The sequence below is a fragment of the Fonsecaea nubica genome (assembly GCF_001646965.1).
Source record: "Fonsecaea nubica strain CBS 269.64 chromosome Unknown Scaff36, whole genome shotgun sequence".
NCBI lineage: Eukaryota > Fungi > Ascomycota > Eurotiomycetes > Chaetothyriales > Herpotrichiellaceae > Fonsecaea > Fonsecaea nubica.
Window position 1 is genome coordinate 59,605 of NW_019173709.1, and position 26,289 is coordinate 85,893.

General features: G+C 52.4%; 9 protein-coding genes across 9 annotated transcripts; 3 read left to right on the forward strand and 6 right to left on the reverse strand.

Moving 5' to 3' along the window:
• Nucleotides 1-645: 645 nt before the first annotated feature.
• Nucleotides 646-4,061, reverse strand: AYO20_05926 (hypothetical protein; the record flags this gene model as incomplete). The annotated part of the gene is made up of 3 exons (XM_022644217.1): nt 646-3,669; nt 3,727-3,779; nt 3,830-4,061. 3 exons carry the CDS (start codon nt 4,059-4,061, stop codon nt 646-648), a joined length of 3,309 nt encoding a protein of 1,102 aa, XP_022499743.1.
• Nucleotides 4,062-7,546: 3,485 nt separating this feature from the next.
• On the forward strand, nt 7,547-8,124 carry AYO20_05927 (hypothetical protein; the record flags this gene model as incomplete). The annotated part of the gene is made up of 3 exons (XM_022644218.1): nt 7,547-7,595; nt 7,688-7,887; nt 8,014-8,124. The coding sequence occupies 3 exons, from the start codon at nt 7,547-7,549 to the stop codon at nt 8,122-8,124; spliced, it is 360 nt and encodes a 119-aa protein (XP_022499744.1).
• An 849-nt stretch (nt 8,125-8,973) lies between these two features.
• AYO20_05928 (hypothetical protein) lies at nt 8,974-9,942 on the reverse strand (the record flags this gene model as incomplete). Its single annotated transcript, XM_022644219.1, has 3 exons — nt 8,974-9,497; nt 9,614-9,728; nt 9,817-9,942. 3 exons carry the CDS (start codon nt 9,940-9,942, stop codon nt 8,974-8,976), a joined length of 765 nt encoding a protein of 254 aa, XP_022499745.1.
• A 567-nt stretch (nt 9,943-10,509) lies between these two features.
• On the forward strand, nt 10,510-11,306 carry AYO20_05929 (hypothetical protein; the record flags this gene model as incomplete). The annotated part of the gene is made up of 3 exons (XM_022644220.1): nt 10,510-10,597; nt 10,646-11,140; nt 11,203-11,306. The coding sequence occupies 3 exons, from the start codon at nt 10,510-10,512 to the stop codon at nt 11,304-11,306; spliced, it is 687 nt and encodes a 228-aa protein (XP_022499746.1).
• Nucleotides 11,307-12,261: 955 nt separating this feature from the next.
• Nucleotides 12,262-15,425, forward strand: AYO20_05930 (hypothetical protein; the record flags this gene model as incomplete). The annotated part of the gene is made up of 5 exons (XM_022644221.1): nt 12,262-12,390; nt 12,441-12,533; nt 12,602-12,859; nt 12,952-13,042; nt 13,096-15,425. 5 exons carry the CDS (start codon nt 12,262-12,264, stop codon nt 15,423-15,425), a joined length of 2,901 nt encoding a protein of 966 aa, XP_022499747.1.
• A 686-nt stretch (nt 15,426-16,111) lies between these two features.
• On the reverse strand, nt 16,112-18,071 carry AYO20_05931 (hypothetical protein; the record flags this gene model as incomplete). Its single annotated transcript, XM_022644222.1, has 7 exons — nt 16,112-16,252; nt 16,356-16,466; nt 16,536-16,844; nt 16,895-17,257; nt 17,310-17,410; nt 17,492-17,712; nt 17,794-18,071. 7 exons carry the CDS (start codon nt 18,069-18,071, stop codon nt 16,112-16,114), a joined length of 1,524 nt encoding a protein of 507 aa, XP_022499748.1.
• A 2,045-nt stretch (nt 18,072-20,116) lies between these two features.
• AYO20_05932 (hypothetical protein) lies at nt 20,117-21,598 on the reverse strand (the record flags this gene model as incomplete). Its single annotated transcript, XM_022644223.1, has 1 exon — nt 20,117-21,598. The coding sequence occupies one exon, from the start codon at nt 21,596-21,598 to the stop codon at nt 20,117-20,119; it is 1,482 nt and encodes a 493-aa protein (XP_022499749.1).
• Nucleotides 21,599-22,352: 754 nt separating this feature from the next.
• Nucleotides 22,353-23,345, reverse strand: AYO20_05933 (hypothetical protein; the record flags this gene model as incomplete). Its single annotated transcript, XM_022644224.1, has 1 exon — nt 22,353-23,345. One exon carries the CDS (start codon nt 23,343-23,345, stop codon nt 22,353-22,355), a length of 993 nt encoding a protein of 330 aa, XP_022499750.1.
• A 653-nt stretch (nt 23,346-23,998) lies between these two features.
• Nucleotides 23,999-25,498, reverse strand: AYO20_05934 (hypothetical protein; the record flags this gene model as incomplete). Its single annotated transcript, XM_022644225.1, has 1 exon — nt 23,999-25,498. One exon carries the CDS (start codon nt 25,496-25,498, stop codon nt 23,999-24,001), a length of 1,500 nt encoding a protein of 499 aa, XP_022499751.1.
• Nucleotides 25,499-26,289: the final 791 nt, after the last annotated feature.

Below are 26,289 nucleotides of genomic sequence, written 5' to 3' on the forward strand. Positions count from 1 at the left end.
CCCAGCTTTGGCATCATTCTGCATGAAACATGTGCTCCTACTCCACACTTCCACGGACCTCCATGTGCACATCCTTGCAAACCGCAAAAGCAATTTCAGTACACCATATCCATGCAGCTCTTAGCCAGGAAAAAGCAAACCTGTATGCATAAATTTCCAACCATGAATTGCTGCACAAGTGGCAAAGAGTTGCCCCATTCCGAATGCCGTATGCTATCTCGCCGACCCTTCGGGGTAATGGAGGGATTTATGCTGCAGTCTTTTCTGTCAAGTTTGATAAAAACCATGATATGAACAATGATATAAACATGACGTGACAAAAGTCACAACAGATGGGGTATCAGATAGCCGCCTGCTTAAACACAAAAAATAAATCAAAAAACATGTCGTCGAACCCTAGGTTTGATATTCATGGCCCTCAACATTAGCATCCAGTAACAGCATTAAGAAAAGTTCGTTATTATTTCACGCCCAAGTTGTTTAGATTCCTCCAGTGATTGAACCAGAGAAACCTGCCGAGTGTGGTGGCCTGCTGCTTTTTCCGTTATGCTGGGTGATATTCTGTACTATTTCTGCCTCGACCCTGTGTAGCGTCAAAGAAGGAGGAAAGGAATTTGTAAAGGCCTGAGCCGTCAGCTCCGCAACCTAGATCTTGGCTGCGTTGGCGACAGTTACATGCTCTCGACTGTTTTCACGATGAAGGTTGCCGTGGACGTGACCGTTGGAGCTTGCATAGAAATAACCGTTTGATGCCAGATTGGGATCGTCTCTGGCTAGACTGCCAGGGCCCACGATTTTATCTTCGTCGACGCCTCTCAGTTTGGAACAGGCATTGCCCAGTAAGCCTGCAGCTTCATGCGTGAGCTCCCATCTTGTGCTCTCGAAAGACTCCTTCAAAATCATGAGTAAGCCAAGGCATCGGTTCTTGCCTTTTACGTTTTCAAGATCATCAGGTGCCCGAACGCCGGCGACTCTTTCAAGATATTGCCTCATGTCTCGCTCCTTTTGCTCATAGGTTTTGAATTCCGCTTCGGTAGGCGGGGGCTTGATCGGGCCTTCTAGCGCGAAACCGTAACACCAGACAACGAGGGCTGATATGTACAACACCCAAGGGCGATTCAACAGAAAGTCATCACGGGCGATATATTGGTTGTGCTCGAATGCTTGAGGAAGGATTGGGCTGGCGTGGCCATACAAGCGGCCGCTGATCCCATCCAGCCCATCGCCGTCCGGTGGAATGAGAACCTGAACGATAAATTTGAGAGCATAGAATGCTGCATCTCTTGCCGAGGCTTTTGTCGCCCATCGCTCGATCTTTTCGCGAACTACACTGTAATCCTTTGGTGTGATTGAGCGCCCGAGAAGTCTATTTGCGCCAGCAAAGACTTGGCAATCGACAACATCGACATGGGCGGCAATATGTGCAAGATGGTGGAGCACTGTTCGTGACTCAAAGATGTTTTCATCATCGACCGGGCGTAAAATCGGGTGTGGAGGCGCAACTGGAGTCCGCAACGGGGAGGAAGGGGCCGGAGTGGCTTCAGCCAGAGCCTCGTCAAAATCTCGCTTCCAGTTGTCAAATGCACGCAACAGAACGCCCTTCCACTTGTCTGGTCCGCCAAAGGAGTTTGCCGTCCGCGGCCCAAGGGAGGAAATTTGTAAATCTCTTTGAGTCATATGCCACGAGACGGAGAGAAGACCCGCCATGATGATGGTACGGCCGAAAGAATTGGTGCGGACTCTCTGCCCGTTTAGCGTTCTCTTGAGGCCTTCAAGAAACATTATTGGCTTAATCCCATTGGTCTGTAACGAGGATTGAACTCGAGCAGCCTCGGAAGGGGAGACAGCCGACCAGAGGCCTTCATCACAAGGTAGAGGCAACCGCATCTCATGTGCAACCATCTTCGCGGCATGACCAAACATCGTTGCATGAATAGAATCAAGCACAAATGCTCCGAACGCGGCACGACGTGTTGCTTCGGTAGTGATCCATCGATGCCAGGAATCTTCGGATTTGGAGGCCTCCGCTCCAGTAAACGGTACCGATATCCGCCCATTGTCCTGCTCTCCTCGGAGACTAGGCGGGGAATCGGATGCTGAACGCCCGAGAAGGGAACTGCCGCGGCGCATGAGGGTCAAGGTCGAGTCGTGGTGAATATGGGCTCTTTCATGCAGCGCCCGTGTCGCATACATCTTCTCATATACCTCAATAAGTAGAAGAGTCTGGAAGACCCAGAGCTTTGCAGGAGGTCTGAAATCGACATCTCGGACAATTTCCCAACGGAGGTGCCAAACAACGAAATTGGCAAACTCCGCCGCAGAATCGGTCAAAGTCGTGCCGTACGCTTTGTCCAATGTCGCGGCGCCAATGGCGATGACCATGAGTAGCAGAAGGTTGGGCGTCAGATCGGCAGAAAAAGTCGGCTTGTGCAAAATGGGTAACTGCGCATGTTGGTGGTACCAATAGGAACCAATATAAGTGTGCATCATTCGCAAACTCAAGATATGACCGTCACTGTCAAGGTCACCCTCAAACACGGAGTCCTTTCGTTTTTTCACCGCATCGTGTGGACGTTCGACAAATTGGGTTTGCATCAGATCGAGGAGCTCGTGACGCTTGGACTCAGACATTATGTATTGACTAGTGACTGTTGAGTCTAGAATGCTGGTAACGCTCATGGGGTGTTGTAGGCCGGCGCTTGTAGAGTAGTTATTGCCAGATGATGAAGGACTTTGAGAGAAATACGGACCTTGAGCTTGCTGCTGATCGTGGCCACTATAACCAGGGACGTAATTGGGTGGCGAGAAGCCGTTAGAACCGGATTGGGCATCGTTGAAGAGCCACTGCGTAAAATCGTCCATAGCGAATGGCGTCTGAGTAAATTCATCTCCGCCAAAAACCGGAAAGCCAAAACCAGTGCTGATATCCACGTTTGACATGCTGGTATTGAGCAAAGAGTATGGGAATGGATCATTCCTCGTCAACCCATGTGAAACCGCAGCAGCAAACGCAGCGTCGGCCGTTCGCGACACGCCGGCAGATGGGTAGCCTGCAGTAGAGTACGCAGCAGCGGAAGCCATATCGACAGACTGCATATAGCCGTTATTCAATGCATTTCTGTCCATGGTACCGTCGGATTGTGTTCGCACAGGCTGCATAGGAGGCCCGGATGTGCCGGAATATTGCCGAACCGGCGATGGTGGGACATTCTGCCCCGAGTTCCTGTCTCTTCCTTGCGCCTGCTGCGCATAGGCACCCTGCTCTCCTCTCTGCTCCGCATTGCTGAAACTTTGTCTTCGGACAACCGAAGACCAGCTCTCCTGTTTCTGCGGTGGACTCATTGTGTTGCTACCCATGCTACCGGTGCGATGTACCGAGGGTTCCGGCCTGGGAACAGTATTTTGCGGCGCGGGATGATGAAATCTTTGTTCGGTGGACGCCACCGAGGTAGGCCCAGTATTATTGGCAATATGAGGTTGCTGTCCGTAGTGGTGATTATCGATTAGATGTCCCTGTGGCGGGCCGAGAGGCTGGCTCTCTTGAGCGCTCTTGACGCTAGGAGCAGCCATTGGATAAGTTTGAGGCTGGCCAAGGTGCTGTTGGGGTGCCATCGCAGGTATAATCTGGTTATTCGAGGTAGATTGAGCGAAGGCATCCCGCTTGTGGAGCTGAGAGCCATGGGTTGTATGTCGTTCCCGATGTCGAATACAAAGATCCTGACGTACAAAATACCTACTGCAATCGGGATAATCGCAACGATAGATGGTCTTGGGAGTATCTTCGAGAGACAATTAGAGGGGGTAGAACTGACCGGGCAAGATGACTTACGGTTTAGTTGGTGCCTATAGAGATGCTCAGCACGAGAGTAGCTTTTACCGCAACCCTCGTGTTTGCACTCGAATTTTTTGTCTGGGTTTGGCTTCGCAACCCTCCTCCTCTTCTTCGGCGGCGGTCCGCCTACATTTTCGGCGCCGCCGTCGGCGGCCTTGACATCGTCGGATGAGCCGTTTTGGGCGAGCGAATCATGCTCTCGTTGTTCGACAGAGTCTAGCTCTGCCATGATATGTGACGGCCAACTGTCACAACGAGCCCGGAAGCCTGGCACTGGTCCAGGCGGCGATGCAGGCAATTGATATCACGGGTTATGCAGCATGATCGGAATACCAATTATTCGCACAGCCAAGACTCACAGTGGAAGTCGACGAGGGGATTCAGACAGCCTCCTGGTTCTTACGGCTGGGCTGTCGCCGCGAAGCAGTCTGTGGGGGGTGGAGGCGCAGCTGATTTTGGCGCAGAGAGCCTGTCTTTCCCGTTGTAGACTCTGCGTAGGTGTGGTTGCGACGTCTTTGAAATTTGCCCGTGCTTGTGTATTTTCCCCTTCGGTCTCAACCAATACTTCGGAAGACAGTCAAATGAGGTATCTGCGCAGACTAAGATGGACTAGAGGGCGTTCGTGGGAGAAAGAATCGCAACAGGTTGTGGGATGCAGAAATGGCACGAGCGAGTTTTCCTTCGAATGCAGGTACCGGGTCGCCGCAGACTGAACGTTGTTCAGGTGACCTCCGGGAGTAAGGCTCGCGAAGAATGAGGAGAGGACTTATTGCTTTTGCTGCTCCTCATGGCCTGTGGCGAGGGAGAGTGGGCAGCCGAGAATCAAGGCCTGGGTCTGATGCTGGGTGGGCGTGCAGACAAGAGTCTGGAGGTCTGGAGAGCGGTACGAAGAAGGGTCTTCGAATGCAGCGGGATCTTCGTTGCTTCTGTAAGGAGGCGGTACGGGGCAATTGTTGGGGTCTAGGTTGCAGTTATGCTTGTAGCTGGTTGCAGTCCCGTCGACACTGGCATGGCGGAGTATCCTAGGCTAGATATGGATCAGGCAATGGCAAGCCCCGTCGTGCAGAGCGGAGTGCAGAAACCAGTAAGAGGCACGAGGACGGGGGATGGAGGTTGGGGGGGATGATGCAGAGAACGCGGGATGCGTGTGGATGGTGCGGCGTGGAGAGGAATAAAGTACGACGAGAGGGAGGTTTTGCGGTCAATAGAGAGGGAGGAGGGGGAATTGCGTGGTTCGTGCGAAGTGGCTGACGAGAGAGAGAGACGGTTCAAAGAGGAATTTTTGGTGGGTGATGAGTGGTGCGACGGCGATGGCGCTAAGCGTGATATGGGCGGGCCTGGCGGGCCATCACTCGACTACGAACTCGGAACGGGTAGAGGCTTGCGGGCAGCGGGCGGCAGCCCAGCCAAAAAGTGTCGCATCTGGCACAGTCATTGGTAACCTCTGTGTGCATCTGACTGGGGGCCCTGGTACTTGTGCAGGTGATTTGCTGCTTTTGCCCAACCCCGACTTTGGAGGGCTGCCTAAACCACTGTGTTTTTTCTCTTCTCGCTTCCACATTCTGCGTCTTGGACCAAAGTCTAGACAGTCGTCTGGTTCCCCTCCTGGCCACAAATTGGCCTGCAGATCAGCTTCTCCGACCTCGCGGCTCACCCCCAAGTCAGAAAGAGCTTACGCCCAGTTTCTTCTTGGGAGAGACAGACAGCGGGGGTACAGGCCTGGTCACGAAGTAGCCCTGCTCTTACAAAGACTTTGTTTTTTTGAATTCATTAACGTAAGATGCAGGAAGACTAGCCCATCGATAACCCTCCGTCCCAGCTCCGCCGTAAAGCGAAGGACGTCGCAGTCATCGTTGTCAGTCACCGAAATCACCGCGGCCAACATCCTGCGCATCCTGCACCAGGGATCCTTCGTTTCCGTTTGGCGCGCTCTCTAGTGAGCAGGGCGAGCCCATTTGTTCAATGTGTAGGATTTGATAAAAAAGCAGTCATCTGGGACACACTGGATGATCATCTGTTCTTTACCATCTGCAGATTGAGGGAGGCTGCCTGATACTTCAGAGTCCCCACGCTTTCGCCCGCTCCCATGAACCTTGCCTTGCAGGGGCGCAAGGCATCAACGCTAAATGGGTCTCTACCAGTTGTGAGACCTCCCTCTGCCAAAGTCCTCCCACACGTTTTCGGCAACCTTCATGAGAACAAGAAGCCCCGGGCCGAATCACATCATTGCGCATGCTTTGTGTCACGCACCACCATCTCGTGTAACTTGTCACCCTGTCGGCTTGTGCCGAAGCATAAGGCATGGTCAATTCTGGCGTTGGGGAGGACTACTGTTCCCCAGTTTTACGAGGAACAATGCATTACGCTCTAGGCGTTAAGCAGAAGAACTCCACGGGGGTAACACGGGGGTTTCGCTTACTCACGGGAAACTAGCTGTGATGCCATCTTGCCAGCAAACGCGAAAGTCACATTGACCAAATCTTGATACCAATCAGTCTGGGATCCTGCCACGCCATTTGTCAATCGAAGGAGATATATCTTGGGTCTCATGTCCCGCCCTCCCACAACTTGTACTCGTACAGTACTTCGCCAACAAGTCTACCTCTCACCCTCCCTTTCGAGCACAGTCGTCCTCCCCCAGCAAGCCGGAATGTGACTGTTCCGTACAAGTAGATAAGCCGACAGCAGCCGAAGCTTTGTCTCATATAAGAACATGGGGTAGGAGTCCTCGGTACGCCCACCCAGATCCTATCCATGCTGGACCCACTGTTCCTCACGTCTGTGCTTTTGACAAGCAACAGCCTGCGTCATGATGGAGAGGATGGACCCCATAAACAACGAGCAACCTGCAACGTGGATCAGACGAAAGGACCAGACAGATACCATGGCCATGGTAGGAGACGACGCCAAGGGTAGGGTGCTTCATGCGACCTGTCGGCTGTCCCTGCTTAGTCTGTAGGAAGGCTTTTTCACCCTTTCCAGACCCCTCGACCCTTGCCGCCTCAACTGAGGTTCCAAGGACGGGGTGGTGTGTTCCACCAGTTTCATCCCCCTCCTTTCTTCGACTGAGTACTCCGCTCCATTTCCCCTCCAATCATGAAATGGGCAGGCGAAGATGCTAATGCAACTGCTTTGACCATTCACACTCCTATTCATCCAGCTGTTTGTCGCCAGGTCTCCCAGGTGCCACCCATCGACGTCGCCGATAACAACAGCTTCAAGCCTTTCAATTTTCTCGCTCTCTGAGTGGCCATCCTGCGTCGGCATCCGCTCAAATATTCACCGTCGAATCTTGCCTGTATTTCTGGCAAAATCCATCAGGCTATCCATAACCTCGGAGTAATCTTTGTCCGTTGCCCGACCAGGAAGTTGAGCAACGCCGGTGACCGAAAGGGGGATCGACACCATCAAGCACACGACAGGGGGGCAATACTAGAAGGCGAGTCTTGAGTACTATATACTCGGTACACCCTCAAATACTAGCAAGGATAGCATTGAGAAGTGTTCTTCGACCCAGCTGACATTAGCTAAAGTAGCACAAGCTTGAATCTGCATACCAACAAGGCAAGATGTCAGACCTCAATAGCCCAATCAGTCCTACCGCGAAGCCAAAATCCAAGTCCTATGAAGGATCATGCCATTGTGGCAGAGTTAGGTGTGCAAGTGAATGTGCTCACAAGCGACGCCGGTATATTGACCGATACTAGATTCACCATGAAGCTCTCACCTCCTGTCGAGGATGGCCCAGTGACCAGCTGCAATTGTAGGTCTCAGGATTCCCAACTCCAATCTGGTCCCTGTAGACCAGGCTTTAAGTCTCCTGGCATGGGACTGAACTGATTGACTTGTCTGTAGGCTCTATCTGTACCATCAATGGATATCTTATGGTGTACCCATTGGAGTCCAACATCACCTGGCTCAGTGGTTTTGATGACCTCACCACTTACACCTTTGGCCCAGAGAAGATTGCACATTCCTTCTGCTCGACTTGCGGGACGAGCATTGGCGGGAAGAGCACCGATCCAAATTTCTTTGCCGACAATCGGGCTTTGAATGTAAGGGCGTTTGGTTTCCGAAATCCTGTCGTTATTGCAACCACCTCTGCAACACTAGAACAACCCCTTCCCCCCCCGATCGTCTAGTTGTTGCTATAGATACCAGACTAACCGTCCTGGCTATAGGTGCGCACGTTGAAGGGTGTCGATGTCGACGCGCTGAAATTGAGGAAAGTTGATGGTCGGAGCAAAACGATCAAGCTCCCTTCGGATGCACCTCGCAAACTGTCCCGTTGATTCCTACAAGGGGATGTTGTGCCACAGATTCGAGGGTCACTTCAAGACCAGAGTAGAGGGAGAAAAACGCATTGGGGCAACAGGCAGGGAATCAAGTGTATTTGCTGGCGTTGTACTGATATTCTTTCCCCCCCAACACCCTCCTTTCATAGGTGACATCGTTCTGGTTTTTCGTTGTGTCCATATATGCATCATGTACAGAAAAGCCAATGGCGGATTCAACTCGATCCCAATGGGAGAAGAAGAAGAGACTTCACAACCATGGTATGATTCTCCAACCGTGCCACGCGCCTTGACTCCTTTTTCCCTCGTCTCGTCCGGAAGCAAGATATGGTCTTCATCCACCCCAAGCCGCCAGGAGAAGACCATGGTATACAAGGCGGAAGGCTATGTATATGGTCTCGACAGATGACCGGATCAAAGAGTGGACTGTCGACTTCGACCCTCTGCTTTGACAGGCCCAGACAGTGCCTTTTATTGCGATGGAGGAAATGCTACGACGGACTTTCGTTCCATTGTTCTGTCTGACACGTGGACCTCTCGCTGCTAGGTAGCGACGAGGATATCACGTTTACAATTCATTGATTCTAACCACGCTGTTTCTCCCCACCACAACAGAAGGATTTCACTACATTTTCGTGATCACTTTATCCATGGCTTCCTGTCCCACGACGGGGAATATTACACACAAAACTCCTCCAGCGCCTGTCCGGAATGCTTGCCTTGTATATCACAATCCTCAATTTTTGGAGCATACATTGAACACCATTCAAAGGTCGGCCTCAAACACCTTGTAATTGACACGGACTCTTTCTATGCACTGTCCTGTCTTCGACAAAAATAATATCCTTACGCAGACGTGGGTAGCATGTACATCACTGTCCCAAGCGCCGTCAGCCCAACTCCTGCCCACCACCACCTATCGGCGTTGTAGAAATCGGTGGGTGGTTGCTTGATGATATGCGAGTCTCGGTTCAGCGGCTGGAGGATCTCTTGTTCCCCGTCTCCCCCGTCTGTTCGCTTGACCCTCGATTTTCCCGTCGCACTTGGTGCACTCGTCGGATTCAGCGTCTGCGTCGGCAGCATCTGTGGCGGGCTGTACATCAAATACATGGGCTGCAAGGGAGCTCCGTCGAACTGGTACAGGTTCAATCTGGGCACGTTGTGGAAGGGATCGGTGAGAACTTGATAGGACTGGAAGAATTCGGGCTGCTCGTAGCGGATGTAGATGGCATTGTCGTAGGAACAGTGGGCGGATGTAAGTTGGCGACCATCGACGCCGAAGGGTGTGAGGACAATGGAGCCATTGCCCGGCAAAGAGTAAGTGCCGTGCTGCCATTGCATTATCAAAGATGGGCATTGGGGAGTCGTAGCTAAAAAGAAGCGATTATCAGTATTGTTTCTTGCTTGCCATCTTCCAGAAACCAAGTGGAAAACCCCTCAGGGTGGAGGATCTTCCATGTAATGGATCACAGGGGTCCCAGCATACGATTTGAGACTGCCCGATAGTACGCCTCTTCATAATATCCATCGCTCGTAAAGGAGTAGGAGATCCCCGCGAGTTCGGGCTCGATTAATTTGTCTGCGACTGGATCATAGAAACCCTGAGAGCCAGATCAGTAATTTGAACCAACAAAAAACAGCCGTGAAACACGCATTGGCATCCATGTTGGCAAGGGAGTAAACACTTACAGGACCAGTGACGACCTTTTTGGACTTTGTGGTCCATGTTCCCACGAGTGCGGGATCAAACTGCGCTCTCACAAGGCCCGCCAGGCCAAGTGAAAGGGTAACGACAGTTTGTATCGAGGGGATCATTGTGGCATTGTTTTTAGGGGTTGTGAGAGGGCGTCGAGGATGTCGAGGCGGGACGGGAAGGGAAAGGGATGGTCGTTGTGTTCCACGGAGAGGGGTTGGAAAAGAAAAAAGAAAGATGACGGACGTCTGCGGTCGTTGGTTGTTGATACAATCTGTCTGACTTTGAATCTAGAATTCTCACCCTTTGAGGCTGGCGTGGCTGCTCGCTTTGGGAGATGTTGACGCGGAGGCTGAGGCGCATGTGCAGGGGTCTTTCGGGCAGCGGATTTGCATGCGGACTTGGAGCTTGTTTTGGGGCTGGTGCACGCGGTTTGTCAGAACCAAGTTGTTTCAAAAATAGTCTCTCTCTTACCTGCGACAGCTCTTCACCCTTGCACTCCACAAAGAATTTACGAGGTCCCTGCTTGGGATGCCTTTGCCATCATATCACCTCTCCCTCCTAGAGACAAAGCGCTTGGTGGCGAAATCGATCTAGAAACCCAGGATGCACGTATGCCGCATGTACTTTGGGATCGTTGCTCGATGATGCCGTACTCGTCATTTCGAGCTCTACGAACCATGACGACAATGGCTTTGAAGGATCAAAAGGCAGCATTGCGAAAGAGAGTCACTGGGGATATAAAAAGCCTGGACTCAAATCAAATCCAAAGGCAATGTAGGGAGTGTTCATACTGGGGATACCAACTTTAGCTGATGGTGAAAGCGGCCAACATCACGGAGCACGTGCTGCGTTTGCCAGCTTATCAAAATGCAAAGGCCGTGGCCATCTTCCTGTCAATGCCTGGTAGAGAGGCTTCGACTCAAGACATTGTCTTGCATGCCCTCGACAACGGGAAGGCGGTCTTCGTACCTTACCTACACGCAGGGGAAACTCCAAAGTCAAAGGTAATGGACATGCTGCAGTTACAGGACAAGGACGATTTTCACTCGTTATGCCCTGATGCTTGGGGCATCCCGTCGCTGTCAAAAGATTCGGTCGAGAGGAGGAGGAACGCTCTTGGTGGAATTGGGATCTCGAACCACAATTCGGGCTACCAACAAGATCCTCCAAGTCTGGATCTAATATTCATGCCTGCCATAGCTTTCGATCAGTCTCACCGTCGCCTTGGTCACGGAAAAGGCTTCTATGACCGCTATCTTTCCAAATATAAAGACACTCTCAGCGGAAGTCAAAGTGGACGACCAATGCCGCTCCTGGGTGAGTGGCCGACCCCCGAACTCTTGCCAGCTGCTTTGCGACTAAACCCCTCTGTCTTGTAGTCGGGATTGCCCTTCGCGAACAGATTCTGCCGCCCGACGAGACGATTCCTGCGGACGAACATGACTGGACGGTCGATCAAATAGTGGTTGCTGATGCCGAGTGATGCACTACCGCCATCATTCCTCGAGCACGACTTGATCTCCGTCCGAGCTGATGCCTGATAGATATGGCGCTTGGTGCTGAAGATCGCAGTAAAACAATGGTTCGTCCACTCTAGTCCAAAGACTGGATCAATGAGACATTATCGCCCTTTAATAGAATTTGTCCTGAGAGTTATCAGCAGCAATTCTTGCACGTAAAGCTCCAGTTTTGTCATACCAAGCTGCCTTCTCTTCTGTGGGGTATCTCTTGTAGCCAGCTGCACCTCGACCGCGTCATCAATTACTAGATTCATGAATTCGTCGAAGCCCTGCTCAGCGGTCAGTCGCAAGATCCCTCGAGTCCAGTATAGGCGCGCACCCTGATTTTGCCCTCAATACGCGTGCGCAAATTCTCGTAGAGCCAGATGGAGACTGTCGAGCGCTTCTGCAACAGGCTGAAAATAAAATGGATAGGTGCAAGAAGAGTTTTGCGGCCACCACCGCCGCCGCGTCCAGTCATTGTGGGCACAGTTTGCGCCTGGAGGCTGTATCCTGCGCTGGATTTGTTCGAATCGAGGGGTCGCTCGCACAGATCTGACACTCTCGGCCTCAAGACGTGCAATTGTCAAGTGTGTTGGGGGACGGGCTGTCGTGATCTTGAAAAAGAAGTTTCGGCGCAGTGACAGAAAATCGAAAATGCGGAGGAAGGCTGAAGTGGGAGGCAAGGCTCGCAACCTAATAAATCAGAAACTGAGAAACTGAGGTCATTCCCTAAACATCTGATCTCTGCGAATTTACAACCACTCTCTCCTCCTGCAATTCTTTGCTACGGCGTCTGTCTACCCGATCCTATCCCCTCCAAATCCATTCTTTGTTCACCTTGTCACCGGATGACAACGACCGCACTGACCGCTTCACTGCTCGGCCTAAACGCCTGTGTGCCCCTCATTCTCATCGCACTCATCAAGCTCGACCACCATGGCCGATAAGGCAAACCCTACCAGCGGCTATGCGCCGGTCCTTTCGGCTCTGGCAACGATGCAGAGCAATGCCGGCAAAGAAGAGAAAACCGGAGCCCATGAATTCCTTGAAAAGTTTCAAAAATCGGTCTGTGGCGACCCTCCACACCACAAATACTCGTGCTCATGTGGGAATAGCTGGAAGCATGGAACACCACTCATGCAATATTACAAGACTCGTCCGCTCCGGCAGAAGCCAGGCTGTTTGCTGCGACGACGTTAAAGGGAAAGGTCTGCACTGTCGGTCACTTGAGCAAGTTCAGCGTTGACTCTTCCAGATTACATACGACCTCCATCAGCTGCCAGCAGACGCCCTCACTCCTCTCCGAGACTCACTCCTTTCTCTGCTTCAACTCTATATCTCGGGCCCTCGGCCTGTTCGGACGCAGTTATGCGTGTGTCTGGCAATCCTGGCAATTCAGTTGACAACGTGGAAAGATGTCTTGAGAACAGTGGGTTCGGCTGTTGGCAGCAGTAGGGACGGCGGAGACTGTCTGCTCGATTTCCTGCGCATCCTACCAGAAGAAGTCACAGAAGGCCGCAAGATCAACCTTTCAGTATGTTCGACCACGCAGCATTTAATGCTCGACCTTGCCGCAGCACCACTCTGGAATCCGATCGTAGTCTAATCCAGCATTTTGCAATATAGGAAGAGGAACTTGCCGTTCGGACCAAGGAACTCCTAGAGGACAACTCCGCTCAGGTCTTGAATCTTTTGGTCTCCTACGCCCAGTCATCAAGTAAGGAATCTCCCTTGTCCAATTGGAACTGCTGACATTTTTCTTTCTTTTAGCCCAAGCTGCTCACAATCCTCATTTGTATTCGTGTATCGCATCGTGGCTTCGAGAAATCCCCACGATCGATGTTGTGAACTCGCCCCTATTGAACGAAATTATCGACGCCCTGCAGGACAGCGATTCCTTCGAAGCAGCTGTGGATTGCCTTTGCACCATGTTCAGAGATACCCGAGACGTCGACGAGTCACAAAGTGTTATTCGCATCCTCTATCCCCGAATCATCAAGCTGAGGCCTATGATCGCAGAAGCTGCTTCCACGGAAGACAACGATCTCATGAAGGGCATTACGAGACTGTTCGCAGAGGCTGGTGAAGCTTGGGTTGTTCTCATTGCACGCATGCCGGCCGAGTTCCGCGAGCTGGTCGAATGCATTCTTGAATGTTGCGTACTCGACAAAGATCGAGAAGCTATTTCGGTCACGTTCATTTTTTGGTATGAACTCAAGCTGTTACTCACTCTCGAAAAATACAGACCCGCTCGAGCTCCTCTCGCGGACCTCTATTCGAAATTGGTGGATGTCATGATCAGACACCTCGAGTTCCCCACACCAGAGAATGGTAATGAGAAGGATCTTTTCGACGGAGATCGAGAAGCAGAGGACAAATTCCGCAGTTTCCGACATAGCATAGGCGACGTCCTCAAGGACTGCTGCGAAGTTGTCGGAGTCACGGAGTGTCTAACGAAAGCCTTCGCTCTGATACAAAGTTGGGGCCAAAAATACGCTGCGCAGGTCTCAGGCACGACCGTACCACATTGGCAAGAGCTTGAAGCGCCACTTTTCAGCCTCAGGGCAATGGGCCGGATGGTCAGCCCCGAGGAAGACACGGTCCTCCCGCAAGTTATCCCGCTGCTTACGACAGTGCCAGATCATGAGAAGTTAAAGTTTCAAGCCATCATGGCGCTGGCTCGCTATACCGAATGGACCGCTCAACATCCAGAAACTCTCGAGGCACAGCTGAATTACGTTATTTCTGGATTCAATCACAGCTCTCAGGAAGTGGTACAGGCAGCAGCGCTGGCCTTCAAATTCTTGGGGACCGACTGCCACAGCTTGCTGGGGGATCACGTCCCACAACTCCACAACTTCTACGAAAGCGTCATCGACAAGCTCAAACCTACAAGCCAGGAAGAGGTAACCGAAGGAGTTGCGGCGGTCGTGGCGGCGCAACCACTTAGCAAGATCTATGAGACGATGAAGCTGTTCTGTGATCCTGTCATGAGACGGGTGGTTGCCCTCGCTGCACAAGCCACGGATGAAAATACCGAGAAAACGGTTGCTGACTACCTGGGGCTTGTGACAGTCTTCTTCGATTTCGTACAGCCCTATGTTTCGCCATCTGAAGAGAACCCGGCCGTCAAATATTGCCAGGAGGTGCTGCCGGCTCTTTCACAGATCGCAAAGCACTTCACGCGATCCATGCCGATCCTGGAAAGAGTGTGCAAGTGTTGGAGGACCATGGTGATAACCTACAGGACTGCCACAGCCCCGCTTCTGCCCACACTTGCGACGGGGATTGCTGAGGGCTTTGAGGCGTCACGACAAGGCTGTTTCCTGTGGGCGACAGACGCCGTCATTCGGGAGTTTTCGTACGGTTCAGAGTTCGTTGACGAGGCCACGAGTGACAACGTGTATCAATTCTTTGAGCAACAGGCCACAGTCTTTTTAAGGATCCTAGCCGAACTACAACCGACCGAGCTCCCGGATGTTATCGAGGACTTTTTCCGCCTAGCTTCTGATGCTCTTCGGTTCTACCCTCGGAAAACCCTTACTTCGAACCTTGCTCTGCCCATGGTCAATGCCTCGTTAACGGCGCTGACGCTGCAGTTAGTCGAGCCACTCCAAGCTACTCTGCACTTCTTGAGAGACTTTCTGGACTTTGGGTTTGAGCAACCGCCAATATCCAATTTCGAAGGGCCCAATGGTGAACCACTTGGAAATCCACCAGAGGTTCAGGCAGCGGTGAGGCAAGTGCTGAGCTCGAGGGGCCAGGAAATTGTGCACCGAGTCTTGACTGGCATGATGTTCAGCTTTCCCGAGGACTGCTATGCCGATGCCTCTAGTATTCTCCTGTCGCTGTTCAAATTGGTACCTCAAGCGGCGGCTGAATGGGTTCAAGGAACTTTGGTGGCCCTGCCTGCAGGCACACTAAAGCCAGCCGAAGCTAACAAGTTGATGAAAGGCATTGGCGACAAGCTGCAGCAGAATCAGCCGCACAAAGTGCGGGTGCTACTTCAAGACTTTACAAATTCGTATCGACGACGGAACGTGGCGCCGCGTGAAGGGTTGGGCAGGTTGGAAGCGGCGAGGTTCAAGTTCAGCGGCTGATCGACAGAACGAGGTCCCTCCTTGATGGAAAGATTTACCGCATCGACCTGGTTCAGCACAACGGAATGAATTGATGTCATTTCTCGGGCATCCTTGGGGCGTAACTCGTGCGGAGGCGGCTTTGACCGGCAAGAACCACGTCTAGAGCCCGATACCAGATTTCTTTTGCTCTTGATACCACACAATGCAATTCGATACAACATGAGTCAACCTGAAACACGCGTACATCTCTAGACCAGTACTGTTGACTTGAGCAATGTCCACCTGGAATGGGAGTTCCGGGTAGTTTAGGATCGACATCTCCGACTCATAAGGGCGCAGCAGGTGCAAGCAGCCACATCCAGAGGAGTTGGGGTTGAGGATTTATTCACGGTTCATAAAGAAGGGGAAAAAGTTAGAGCGCGGCGCAGCCAAGTATACCACTACATCACTATATCAGGTCATCAGTCATTCAGCCGATCCACAATTCACGCAGGGATTGATATCTAGGTATGTATCTACTACTGGGTAGATACATGACTAACTACCTACCTCCATACCTACCTAGAATGTACTAGGTACGTATATAGATATCAACCCTAGCAGACCTGAAGGGTTTTTTTACCCTACTCCCATTACAACTGCTATTCCGTCTCCACCCGAGCATTGTTCCTGTCGTCTCTGATATTCTCTCCTTCTCATCACCATCAATTATAATACCGCCTCCGACGCCGCCGGATAAACAGAACCATTCCCACAACCAACAGCGTCAAGGGCACCGCCACGACAAAGTACCATTTGATCGAAGGGTTGTCGGCCAGGACGTCGACGTTCATTCCGAAAAGACCCTGTATGATAGACGGCTCGAGTCTCAGCAAGGCTCTCCAAATAAAACCGGATGCTTCGAAATCTGGGATCCGGTGATGATGGCGATAGTGTAGGACAACTCACCGACACAGTGATGAGCGGGAAGAAAATAAACGTGATCCATGTAATGTTGCCCATTTCCTTGGAATAGTTTTCGGCGGCTTGGGCATTCCGGGCGCCAATGATGTTGTACACCTGTTCTCGTTGTCAGTGGCCAGTTCTATTGCTCGTTACTTGTGTGACGCAGTGCCGGAAGATCCATACAAAGTCAGAGATGTTCCTCCCGCGATTGGGAAACTCTTGGGACACAATCTGCTCCATCTCGTTGAATTCGCTGATGATCCTCTCCAGGCGCACGATCTCGTTCGAGGGCAACGTCGGAGTGGCTGGAGGTGGAAATAGGTTTGCACTGCGAGACACAGCTTCCAGGTACCCCAGAGCGTGCGCGATCGTCTTCCTTTGTGCAAGCAAGAGCTGGCTCATGGTCGACCAGTCCTGCGAGTCACGCCATGTCTGTCGGGCGAGCTCTTCGAGATCAGCAACGTCGAGATCGTCGTCCAGAGCGCGAGTCTCCTGGAACTATCGGTCAGAGGTGGCCACAAAACAACCGTTGTTGATCATACTGAAACCTTGATATGTTCTGAGCTCTGGTCAAGCACTGTCCTCCACCCCATAAGGACGCGCTCCCATATGCGGCACACCAGCCTGTAGATGAATACCACTGCTGTGGCCTCTGTGTCACGACTCGCGTTCTGCTGGTCGATGACAGTCCAAAGTCCTGGGTCCGCGAGCCAGTCCTTGAAGCCCAGACCATCTGCCTCCGAATGGAGCTCGTTGAAGAGTATCAGTGTGCGTCGGTGCCACAAGTCGACCACAGAGGCCCAGCTCGCCGGGCACAGGTCAACATTCCTGAATTTATCTGTTGACCTCATGCTGAGGATGGTGGCGACGCACGTTCTGCGACGGACGATGAACTTCTTCTCGGCCTGGCAGCTCACTTTAGTCCCTATTCCTCGCTTCCAGGCCGAGCCGTACTACCTTGAGCGTGTAAAGCTCTTTGAATTTGGTGTCCAGCGCGGCAATGCCAGGCCTTCTGTGCAGAGAAATCCAGTCAAAGCCAAAGTGTACTAGAAGACGGTCTACCAGCATGAAGGTCAGCGTTCAATCAAACCTGGGCACTCGTCGTCAGGGCCAAACAGGCCAGGATGATTTGGACCCACGTCTCCCAGCAAGCATCGATAGGTTTGAAGTAGGGCCGATCCCGGAATAGTAGAACTCCAAATCGTTTCGTTTATCGCCCTCGAAGAGGAATTGCTGAAATCGGACCAGTGACGCATCCTCTCGATCGCCTACAGCCGGTGGGTTCTGGAGATTGTCGACCAGGCCTTTGACAAACCTCCGGCACAAGAAACTGCGGGCATAGGGCCAGTTGTTCTCGTAGCTGTCGGCCCTCGTCAGTGTTCGACAGAGAAATCCTGCTCAGGCCCGTTCTTGATACACAGGGACTCTTGCCTTGGCTTACTAGACACGATCCAGTGGCTCTTCTCCGCCGACGGGCGTGTTTGGGTGGCCTGGCACACCTGGTGAAAACAAGCCCTGGTTGACCGAGTTCTGTAGGTCCCGCGATGTGCTGATCTGGTTTTCGTTGTATGTCACAAGATACTGTCCGCCGTTGAGTCTGCAGAGGAAATCAACGACCCTGCTGTGCGTTCCTAGGAAGCGGGGAAACCGCTGTGCAGGTGCGTTTTCTGCTGGCAACGGTTGTGAGAAGAACTCGCTGTCTACCAGAAGGAAGTCCATAGCAAAGGAATCTCAATTGAAAATGGTGCACAGTCGCAGTAGCAAGCGCCTTGGGTTCAGGCTCGAGACGAAGCATTTGGCAAAATTCTGTGCTAACCCTCGAGAAGTTCGGACGGAGGGCCTGAGCATATGCAGCTTCCGTTGACAGGTGCCACAGTCTCGTAGCGAGTTTTCTGCCTTGCGTGACAAGGCAAACACTGTGACCAGCTGAGAAGAGCTAGTTGATGCACAATGATATAACGAGTCCTGGCGATGCTCAGCCCCGCTCAGCCCCCTTCCCCAAAAGCCCTTTTGTTCTGGGGTATTTAGAGGAAGCCCAAGGCTCGCAAAGAACTCGACGTGGTGTAGATTCTGAGCCGTTGAACAGTCCAGTTCAGTCGAACAAAATACCAGAGAAGTGACAGCAACGAGCACTATCCATCTGATCTATCCTACCACCATGAGTAAGTGACACAAGACAAGACTGGGTAGAAGACTGAAGTCTAACTTGACCCTGGAATGATAGCGCGAGATTGTGTGGTGGTAATGACGCCTTTTGTACACTCAGGCTGTCGGTACATTGACAATGAGGACAAACAGCACACGTCCTATAAGTATAAGTACCACAACAGCCATTGTCGCCTGCACAGAGATACACACGATGCCTGTTCTATCCACAAGAAAGAAGAAGAATCGATGGCGTATGAGCCTGGCTCGGATCCTTGCCCCAAGTGTATAGCTCAGGTGAGTGTCGCAGGCAGCGGCGGGAGGCCATAGCATACATGTACAGGCACGGCGTGTGTATGTGGTGCTGGTACAGAAGATGCTAATTCAGCCTTGGTGGTATAGGACCGAGACCGCGCCAACAGGCAAGCCCATGGGCGTCCCAGGGTTGACGGCCAGGAAAAGAGGCGAAGGCATCCGCAGCCACGGTCAGATGCTCCTCGGCATAAAAGGAAAGACCACCATGAGGTCGACCCATTTTGTTGCGCGGTGATGTAGGAAAAGTCGTCTGTTTAAGCTCGTTCGTCTCCATCGCAGGCGAGCCACAGAGTTTCCAACACATGTACCCGACTCGATAAGTGCGGAATAAGCCGACCCGAAACGAGAGACTGGTCGAATGCTCGGAGGGCTCATTCGGGTTCTAGGAGGTGTTCACCATCTCTTAATGCCTGCTTGAACTTCAGACTCAGTGACTCGGTTCCCAGCAGAAGGAGGGCTCAGCATTAGCAGAATGAGCCAGCCAGCCAGCCAGGCAGGAACCACTGCGCTGACGACAGAAGTGGGTGACCAGCGCTGTGACACGCCTGAACCCGCCTTCGGGACTGACAGGACTTGCAGAATGTGCACCCTGCCTGCTAGCTCTCCACCGTCCACACACCCACACACCCGAAGTCGAAGTCCTGTCCCCTTCTTATACAAAGAAGCGAGCCCATCGAGCAAGCAAGAGACCTACCGCCACTCTCAATCCCTCCTGCGGTCCGGGTTTCTCCTTTAGAGAAGTGGTCAACTGCGACAACCCGATGGGAGTGGGGATTTCTCGGGTCCGCGCGACTGCTCCAGATATACATACAGAGTGTATAGCAGGATACGCCACTTCGTCGCTGGCTGGGTTGGGTGTGGTGTTGGCCGTCGAGATGGGTGGGAGACAGGGGGTCAACAGAGGCAGAGAGGCAGAAATGTGAAGAAATAGGAGGAACTTGAGGAACCTGGACAGACAGGAGGACAACCGACCCGTAATACCCGCAGAATGCATGGTTGCAGATATATTGTCGATTCTCCTTTCCTCACGCCGGGTCCACGGGATTGTGTGATAGCATCGCTTTTGCATTTCGCTCTTCTGTGTTCCCCCTCCCCAAAACTCCCCTATCTTCGCCACTGGACTGTACTGTTGCCTGGTCGTCCTCCCGTGTAAAGCATGCGCCAGATCGCTCACGATTACAAAACAAAGTATTCACCAAAGCGACCGCCCCTCCGACCTTGGATGGCCGAGTGTTTTGATCCTCTGTACAATTGTATGCCACCAGCTGGCATATTCCAACTGGAACAAGGTATCAGAATTCGTGTCATGACTCCGTCTTCCTCACGACTCCAATGATAACCGAGATATCGTCCAACTTGCCCCCTTCAGCCGCAATACCCTCATCAAACGCCCTCTCCATGTAAGGCGACTCGGCGTTGGGATCCATGGCAATCTCCCTGGCGGCGTTCATCAGCCGTCGCGCCACATAGATCACGCCATCCTTTTTGGCCTCCTCGAGCTCTTGCTCCTCCTTGTGGGTGGCTGTCTGCGACTGGTCCTCCCAACCGTTCCAGCGAGAGATGCTCTCGCAGATATTATCGCAGATCTCATGTTCCCACAGGTTGTCGGTCACACCGTCACTCAGAACGGCAACCACATCACCGATGCGGACATTATCGACCAAGTCACAGACGGCATTCTTGAGGGGCGTATCCGGCGAGTTGGTGCCCAACTGGCGGGGACAGTCGAACCAGTGCCATTGTTCCTTGGACCGGTAGAGGATGCGATCGGATTTGTCATCCTTGCTTTCTTTCTCGGACGGCGATGAAGTCGGAGAGGGTCGTATAAGGAGGATTTTGCAATCACCCAGCGTCGTGGCGAAGATTACTGGCGTGGGTTCGGACTGTGATCCAGAAGGTGGTTTGTAGTAGAGAAGGGCCGAAGAGGCCGTCGTCGTCCCGAGAATGTCATTTTTGGTGGAATCCTTGGAATCCTTGCTTTCTTGCGAAGTCGAGGGAGCAGATGGATCTTCATCATCTCCTCGCTTGCGATCGCCCTCTTCACCCTCCGAATAGACTTCATTATCACGATCCTTGTTCAATGTCCCCTTGGTGGCTTTCTTGGTCGCATCGTACGCATCCTGGAGATTCTGCACGGGGTCGATATCTCCCAAATCCACCGAGTTCTTCCCGTCGGGTCCTGCGAGAGACTTCTCAACTTCGACATCCCAGAAATGTGCAATCAGTCGACTCCAAAGGGCTGCGTGGCCCCTCTCTTTCTGAGCCCATGCTCCCACGCCATCATTGACGGCAACGAAGGTCCGATCCGCCGATATAATAATCGCGTCATCGCCGTTTGTTATGCCACGAACAGGTTCTCCATTCACGGTGGGACGGCGGGCGCCACGCGCAACGGAGGAGGGATTGTGCGTTGTGAGAGGGTCGGAGAAGGAGCCGGAAGGGAGGAAGACGAACGGAGGCGGAAACGGGCGGGATGGTCGTTTGGCAAAGATGGAATAGCCAGTTTCGAAATAGAAGGGATAGGACGGCCTCGGAGGGGATGTGGTGGACGAATTCGAGTCCGCTGAGGTCTTGCCCGCTGCGGGTGTGGTTGCACGGCCTTCAGATATGAGATAACGGCGCAGGTGGGAGGCCGAGGTGCCAATGCCTCGTACGCAGACACCCTTGAGTCGACATACTACCGTTTGCTGTCGAGATGGAGGAGCCCGCACAAGCAGAAGAAAGCAGCGGCTATCGAATAGTCGTGCTACAGCATGTCTGGATGGTCGGGCCACCTGAGCGAGCATGGAAAGGGCCAGAGCGCTCTCATAATAAGAGCAGCATGAGACTAAAAGGTTTCCAGAGGAAGCGTGTTGCTCAACAAATGGTTACAGGCCAAGTATTGAGGAGAAATCGTCGACAGTAAGGTCAAGTTGTGTGTCATATGGTAGAAAGATAGTCCGTGCCTGTTGAGCTATCACCTCTATGCGTCAAGAGTGGAACAATAATAATACGAGGCCTCGTAGACGGTGGGGGAAGCGGTGGAGGAGCCACGAGAGCTTAGCGATCGGCGACTCTGCGGAAGTGCCAGTTGGTGTCAAATCCACTTTTCTCCACCTCCAACATTAGGGATCTATTTCCTCCCGCACCAGCCCGTGGTCTAGACAAACACTACTAGCAGGAGACAATCCCAGAGAGCAAGAAGCGGGAAAACATTGGAATCTCGAGCTGGGAGGAGATGATCAGGTTTCTCTGCCTTGTGGCCGGAGATATATACAAGTATAGATATATACACTATCTTGGCTATTCGCCCTCGAGTATGGTACATTATAGCACATGTTGGTGAGTGGTGAGTGACTGCGACAATCTCACATGCAGAGCTGCGCCATTTGCCACAAAGCGAATTGGAGTGGCGGCATTGTAGCAACAGAAAGTTGGTTTGACGTCGACCTCCAGAAGCACAACGGTGATCCAAAGGTGATGCCATCGTGGTGTGGTTGAAGTTGGCCCGGTGGGATGGCTGATGAGCATGTCAAGTGAGCGGCTTCAACGTCGTGCGCCTCACACTGCCGCCCTCTCCTCATCATGCCTCGCGACAAAGCGCTCTGCTCGTCCTATAAGCTCCTCATACACGGTCCATGCCAGCGCGGAGCTCATTGCCTTCCTGCCCATCCTCAATGCGAGTCCATCAAAAAAACTTTTTATTCCATCCTCTTTGAGCATCAACCGTGCCGCTTTCCACGTATTCCCATACTTGTGTGGCATCAGCTGCAACCTCGTCTTCACAGCATCGAAAGGATTGGTGATGCTCGTCGCTAGCCCTGCCGCGATGACGCCGCTTGTAGCGTTGATCGATGCCGCAGTCGATGCTGAAGGACGTGTATGGTCGTGACTCGTCGCCGCGGTATGGAGCGGGAAGACTTTGTTCAGATGTGTTTTGCTTGCTTCATAGAAGAGCACGTATAAGCCTGCATACGGCGCGTCCCGGATGGCTGTGGCGCCAAAGCCAGAGAAGAATCCCTTCAGGCCTTCCTGCGCAAAAATCGATCTTGTCGCAGAAGCCACAGACTTGTATGCATACAGGTCTGATTCGTAGCGCACCTTAATCACAGTCACCGGCATGATAATGAGTCCCGCAAACACTCTCGCGGTTGCGCCCGTTATGAGATTTTGTATATTCGAAAGCTTTGGCAGTACTGAGCTGCTCTTTCTCTGTAGGGATGCTCCATCTCCGGTTCCCCTCACAGTGTTGTTGGCAAGTATTTGACGCAAAGAGCTGAGCGAGGTGAAATACAAGGCAGATCCGAAGCCTGTCCGTAGCGCAGAAGGGACGGTCCCTCGCCACAAACCGGCTACAGGATGAGGACCAGAGAGGATCGATCGCAAGACGGTGAGGAGGGACGAGGAGTGTGATTGCTGGACTCTGGTCTTTAGCAGGTCGGCTGGTTGCAGTAGGACGGCGCTTGATACGCCAGAGGTCAGGCCGGCAAAAAAATGAAAGGTCGGATGTGCCCTTCTGGAGCTCTGGACCTTGTGAACACTGCCATCGGACATATTCCAAGGGATCCGAAAGCCTTGCGTTCACTGGGGGACTAAAGACTGGAAGATGAAAGAGCTGCCGTCCCGAAATGACTGAGCATGGTGGTGATGTCGGGGTCGATGAGAGCGCGCGAAAGCGATACAGTACCGAGTAGTACCAACAAAATCTTTCAACCTGGTGAGACTGGCTGCTCAGCGAGATGCATGAATAAGCGCACAACACGGATGTGCCTGGTTACGAGTACGAACAGGAACAAACCAGCAAATACGAGCCGAAAAGCTGTGTTGATGAAGTCATTTCCCAACCGAGAAATTCACGCACCTTTTCTGCATCACGCTAGGCTGGTGTCGCACCCAGTGACCAGCAACCACTCAAGAAGACTTGAACAGACTACATAACCGGCAAGTCGCATTTTATCCTGTCCGAAAGGAGTGATCACTGACTCATAGTCGCTCACTTAATTATGGCGAATTATTTAGGCCATCATACTTCTGCACCCTTGTTTCTTCCCGCGGCATCGACATCTCTTCCAGAGCGACCTGCGGAATCCCTGTCGAGTCTCGCCAGTGTCTGAACCCTCGCCCATCCCCGACCAAGAAGATGTTAGACCATACCGAGTACACCCCAACCACAAAAAGGGCGGCTCCTAGGAAATCAGGGACAGGAACTATGAGCCCCTCTGCCCACCTGTGTCGTTGCCCTCTGGCTGACCGAAAAGAGGATCCCGCACCAATAGTTCACTCAAACAGCTCTGCATCCCCATGAATCCATCCTCGACTGTCCCATGAGCAAAGTTAAACAGCCACCGACAGAGTTGGTCTTGGGTTGAAGACCTTGCCCGATGTAAAACTTTCAGGATTTCGATGGTTTGCCAATTGCTCTTTGCGTTCCCTACTCGTGAGGACACAATCGCCCACGAGAAATCAGGCAGTGCTCGGTGCGGCAGACTCTGAAATTGACGCTCGAGAGTCTGGAGGGTATCTTGGTACTGTCCAGGAATTATTCTCGAATGCCACCGCGTCAAACTGAGCCACACTAAGACAAATAGCTTGTGACAATGGTTGCAGATCCCAGTAGTCCCAGCGATAAGCCGTGCAAGTTCGTCCAGTAGGGGCTCGGGATCTTTCTGGGAGGATCCGGGGTCGTGCTGCAGAGCCCAGGCCTCCATCTGCGTGAACAGCGAGACCACCTGATCAATCTCGGCGTGCCAACCAAGGAGGGACTCGCTGCCACGACTGCTTTCCCTGTGGTCGTCGAGATATGAAGCAAGTCGAAGGCTCGTCATGATCATGGCCATCCTGACATATTGTTCGACTTGCGTGGTGAGGGTAAGCTTGTCCCAGCCTCCAACATTCGAAACAAAGTCCCTCAGACCGGCCGAGTGAGGTCCAACTATCATCACTGACCCCTTGTCATCCCCTCGGTACCGGTGCAGATACCCATGCAGCAGAGCAATGATGCCAGATAACACCTCCTCGCCATGCCTCGTATGTGGATCAGATATGAGTGTCGCCAAACGCTGTATTGAGGCCTGACGCCAGAAAATGGTCCGCTGACTGGTTTCAATGCCCTGGACCGTATCGATGTAAGCACTTACTCGCTCGAGAAGGTTGAGAAGCTTTACAGGATATGAAAAGCTCCATGAAAGGCCGAGAGCCGCTACGCATGACTTGCCCCAGTGAGATGATATGGTGTCTGTGTTCAAAGCCAGAGTTTGTGCAAAATTGAGCAGATTCCCGGCATGATTGTTCAACGTTCTTGATAGACGGTCAAAGGGGTCAAGGTCAAGAAGAAGGATGCTTGAGAATGGCGCAGGACTGAGCGAGGTGCACAATGTAGAATTCTCTTCGATCTTGAGAGCATTCTCGAGGGATCTCGCTTCCTTCGTCAGTGCAATACACTGCGAGTCACCCGATGCCGCGGGAGCCTTGTCATCAAGAGTATCGTACTTTGTACAGCACCTCAACTCTGCCATCATGTCAGAATTCCGCTCCGCAAAGTGGGAAGAGGCGTGGTTCAAGCGCTTGAGCCGACGCGATCTTTTCTGCGTATGGGTGTTGATCAGCTTCCGGCGATGCTTGCTCCCAGCCTGGTCAATCCAGAACAGTTCAACTGGAGCAGCAGGGAGTTGTTGAGTGTCGATCTTGAGAACGACATTGGGCGTCATCGCCCACGGTTTCACTGGCACAATTCGCGGGTGAAGTATCTCGCACAAGGCACGAGCAATAAGTTTTGTTCCCGATATCGTGCAGCTGGGTAGGATGCAGACTTCTACCAGACCTTGCAGAGAGGAGGTTCTTGTAGTTGCTCAAATAGAAAAAATAGGACGCAATTGCATTTCTTAAAGCAACCCCGAGCAGCTGGTTACAGGGCAGAGCTCATTGGTCAGACATGCCACATTAGGGTGCGCCACTCGTGTAGAATGATAGCGAAGGCCATGCCACAGCTTGTGCAACAGGAGAGACGGCACGGCTGCAATAGGGAAAACGAAGCCCTCATTGGTAAGCAGCTGACTTGAGAGTGCCGCCTCCTGAAAGATAGGACAGCGACGTTGCATTAACCCCGTCGCCAGACTGAGTGTCAAGATACAAGGTTCTTGGCTGCATTTCCCTGCCTCAGATCTGAGAGGCCGAGACACCATGACAAATAGTGCGAAATCGTTGCAGACATCTTCGTGGTAGTAATCTTCTGAGATCGGCAAGAACCATCACAAATGGAACACTGTCGCTATCCAAGACATCTAGATCCTGCCTGTAGCTGGTTGAATGCCGGTCTTACCTTTACATCTGACGTACGAATCCTCGGAATGTCGTATCGAGCCGTGTCAGATTGGACTGTCTGGGTTGGCAGCGAAACACCCCGTACTCATCTGAACGCATCGGATCTCTGTGCATAGCCATCACCGGCATCGTCAATTGATTGATTCGTTTCCTCCCATGACGGATCTCCGCTGCCGAG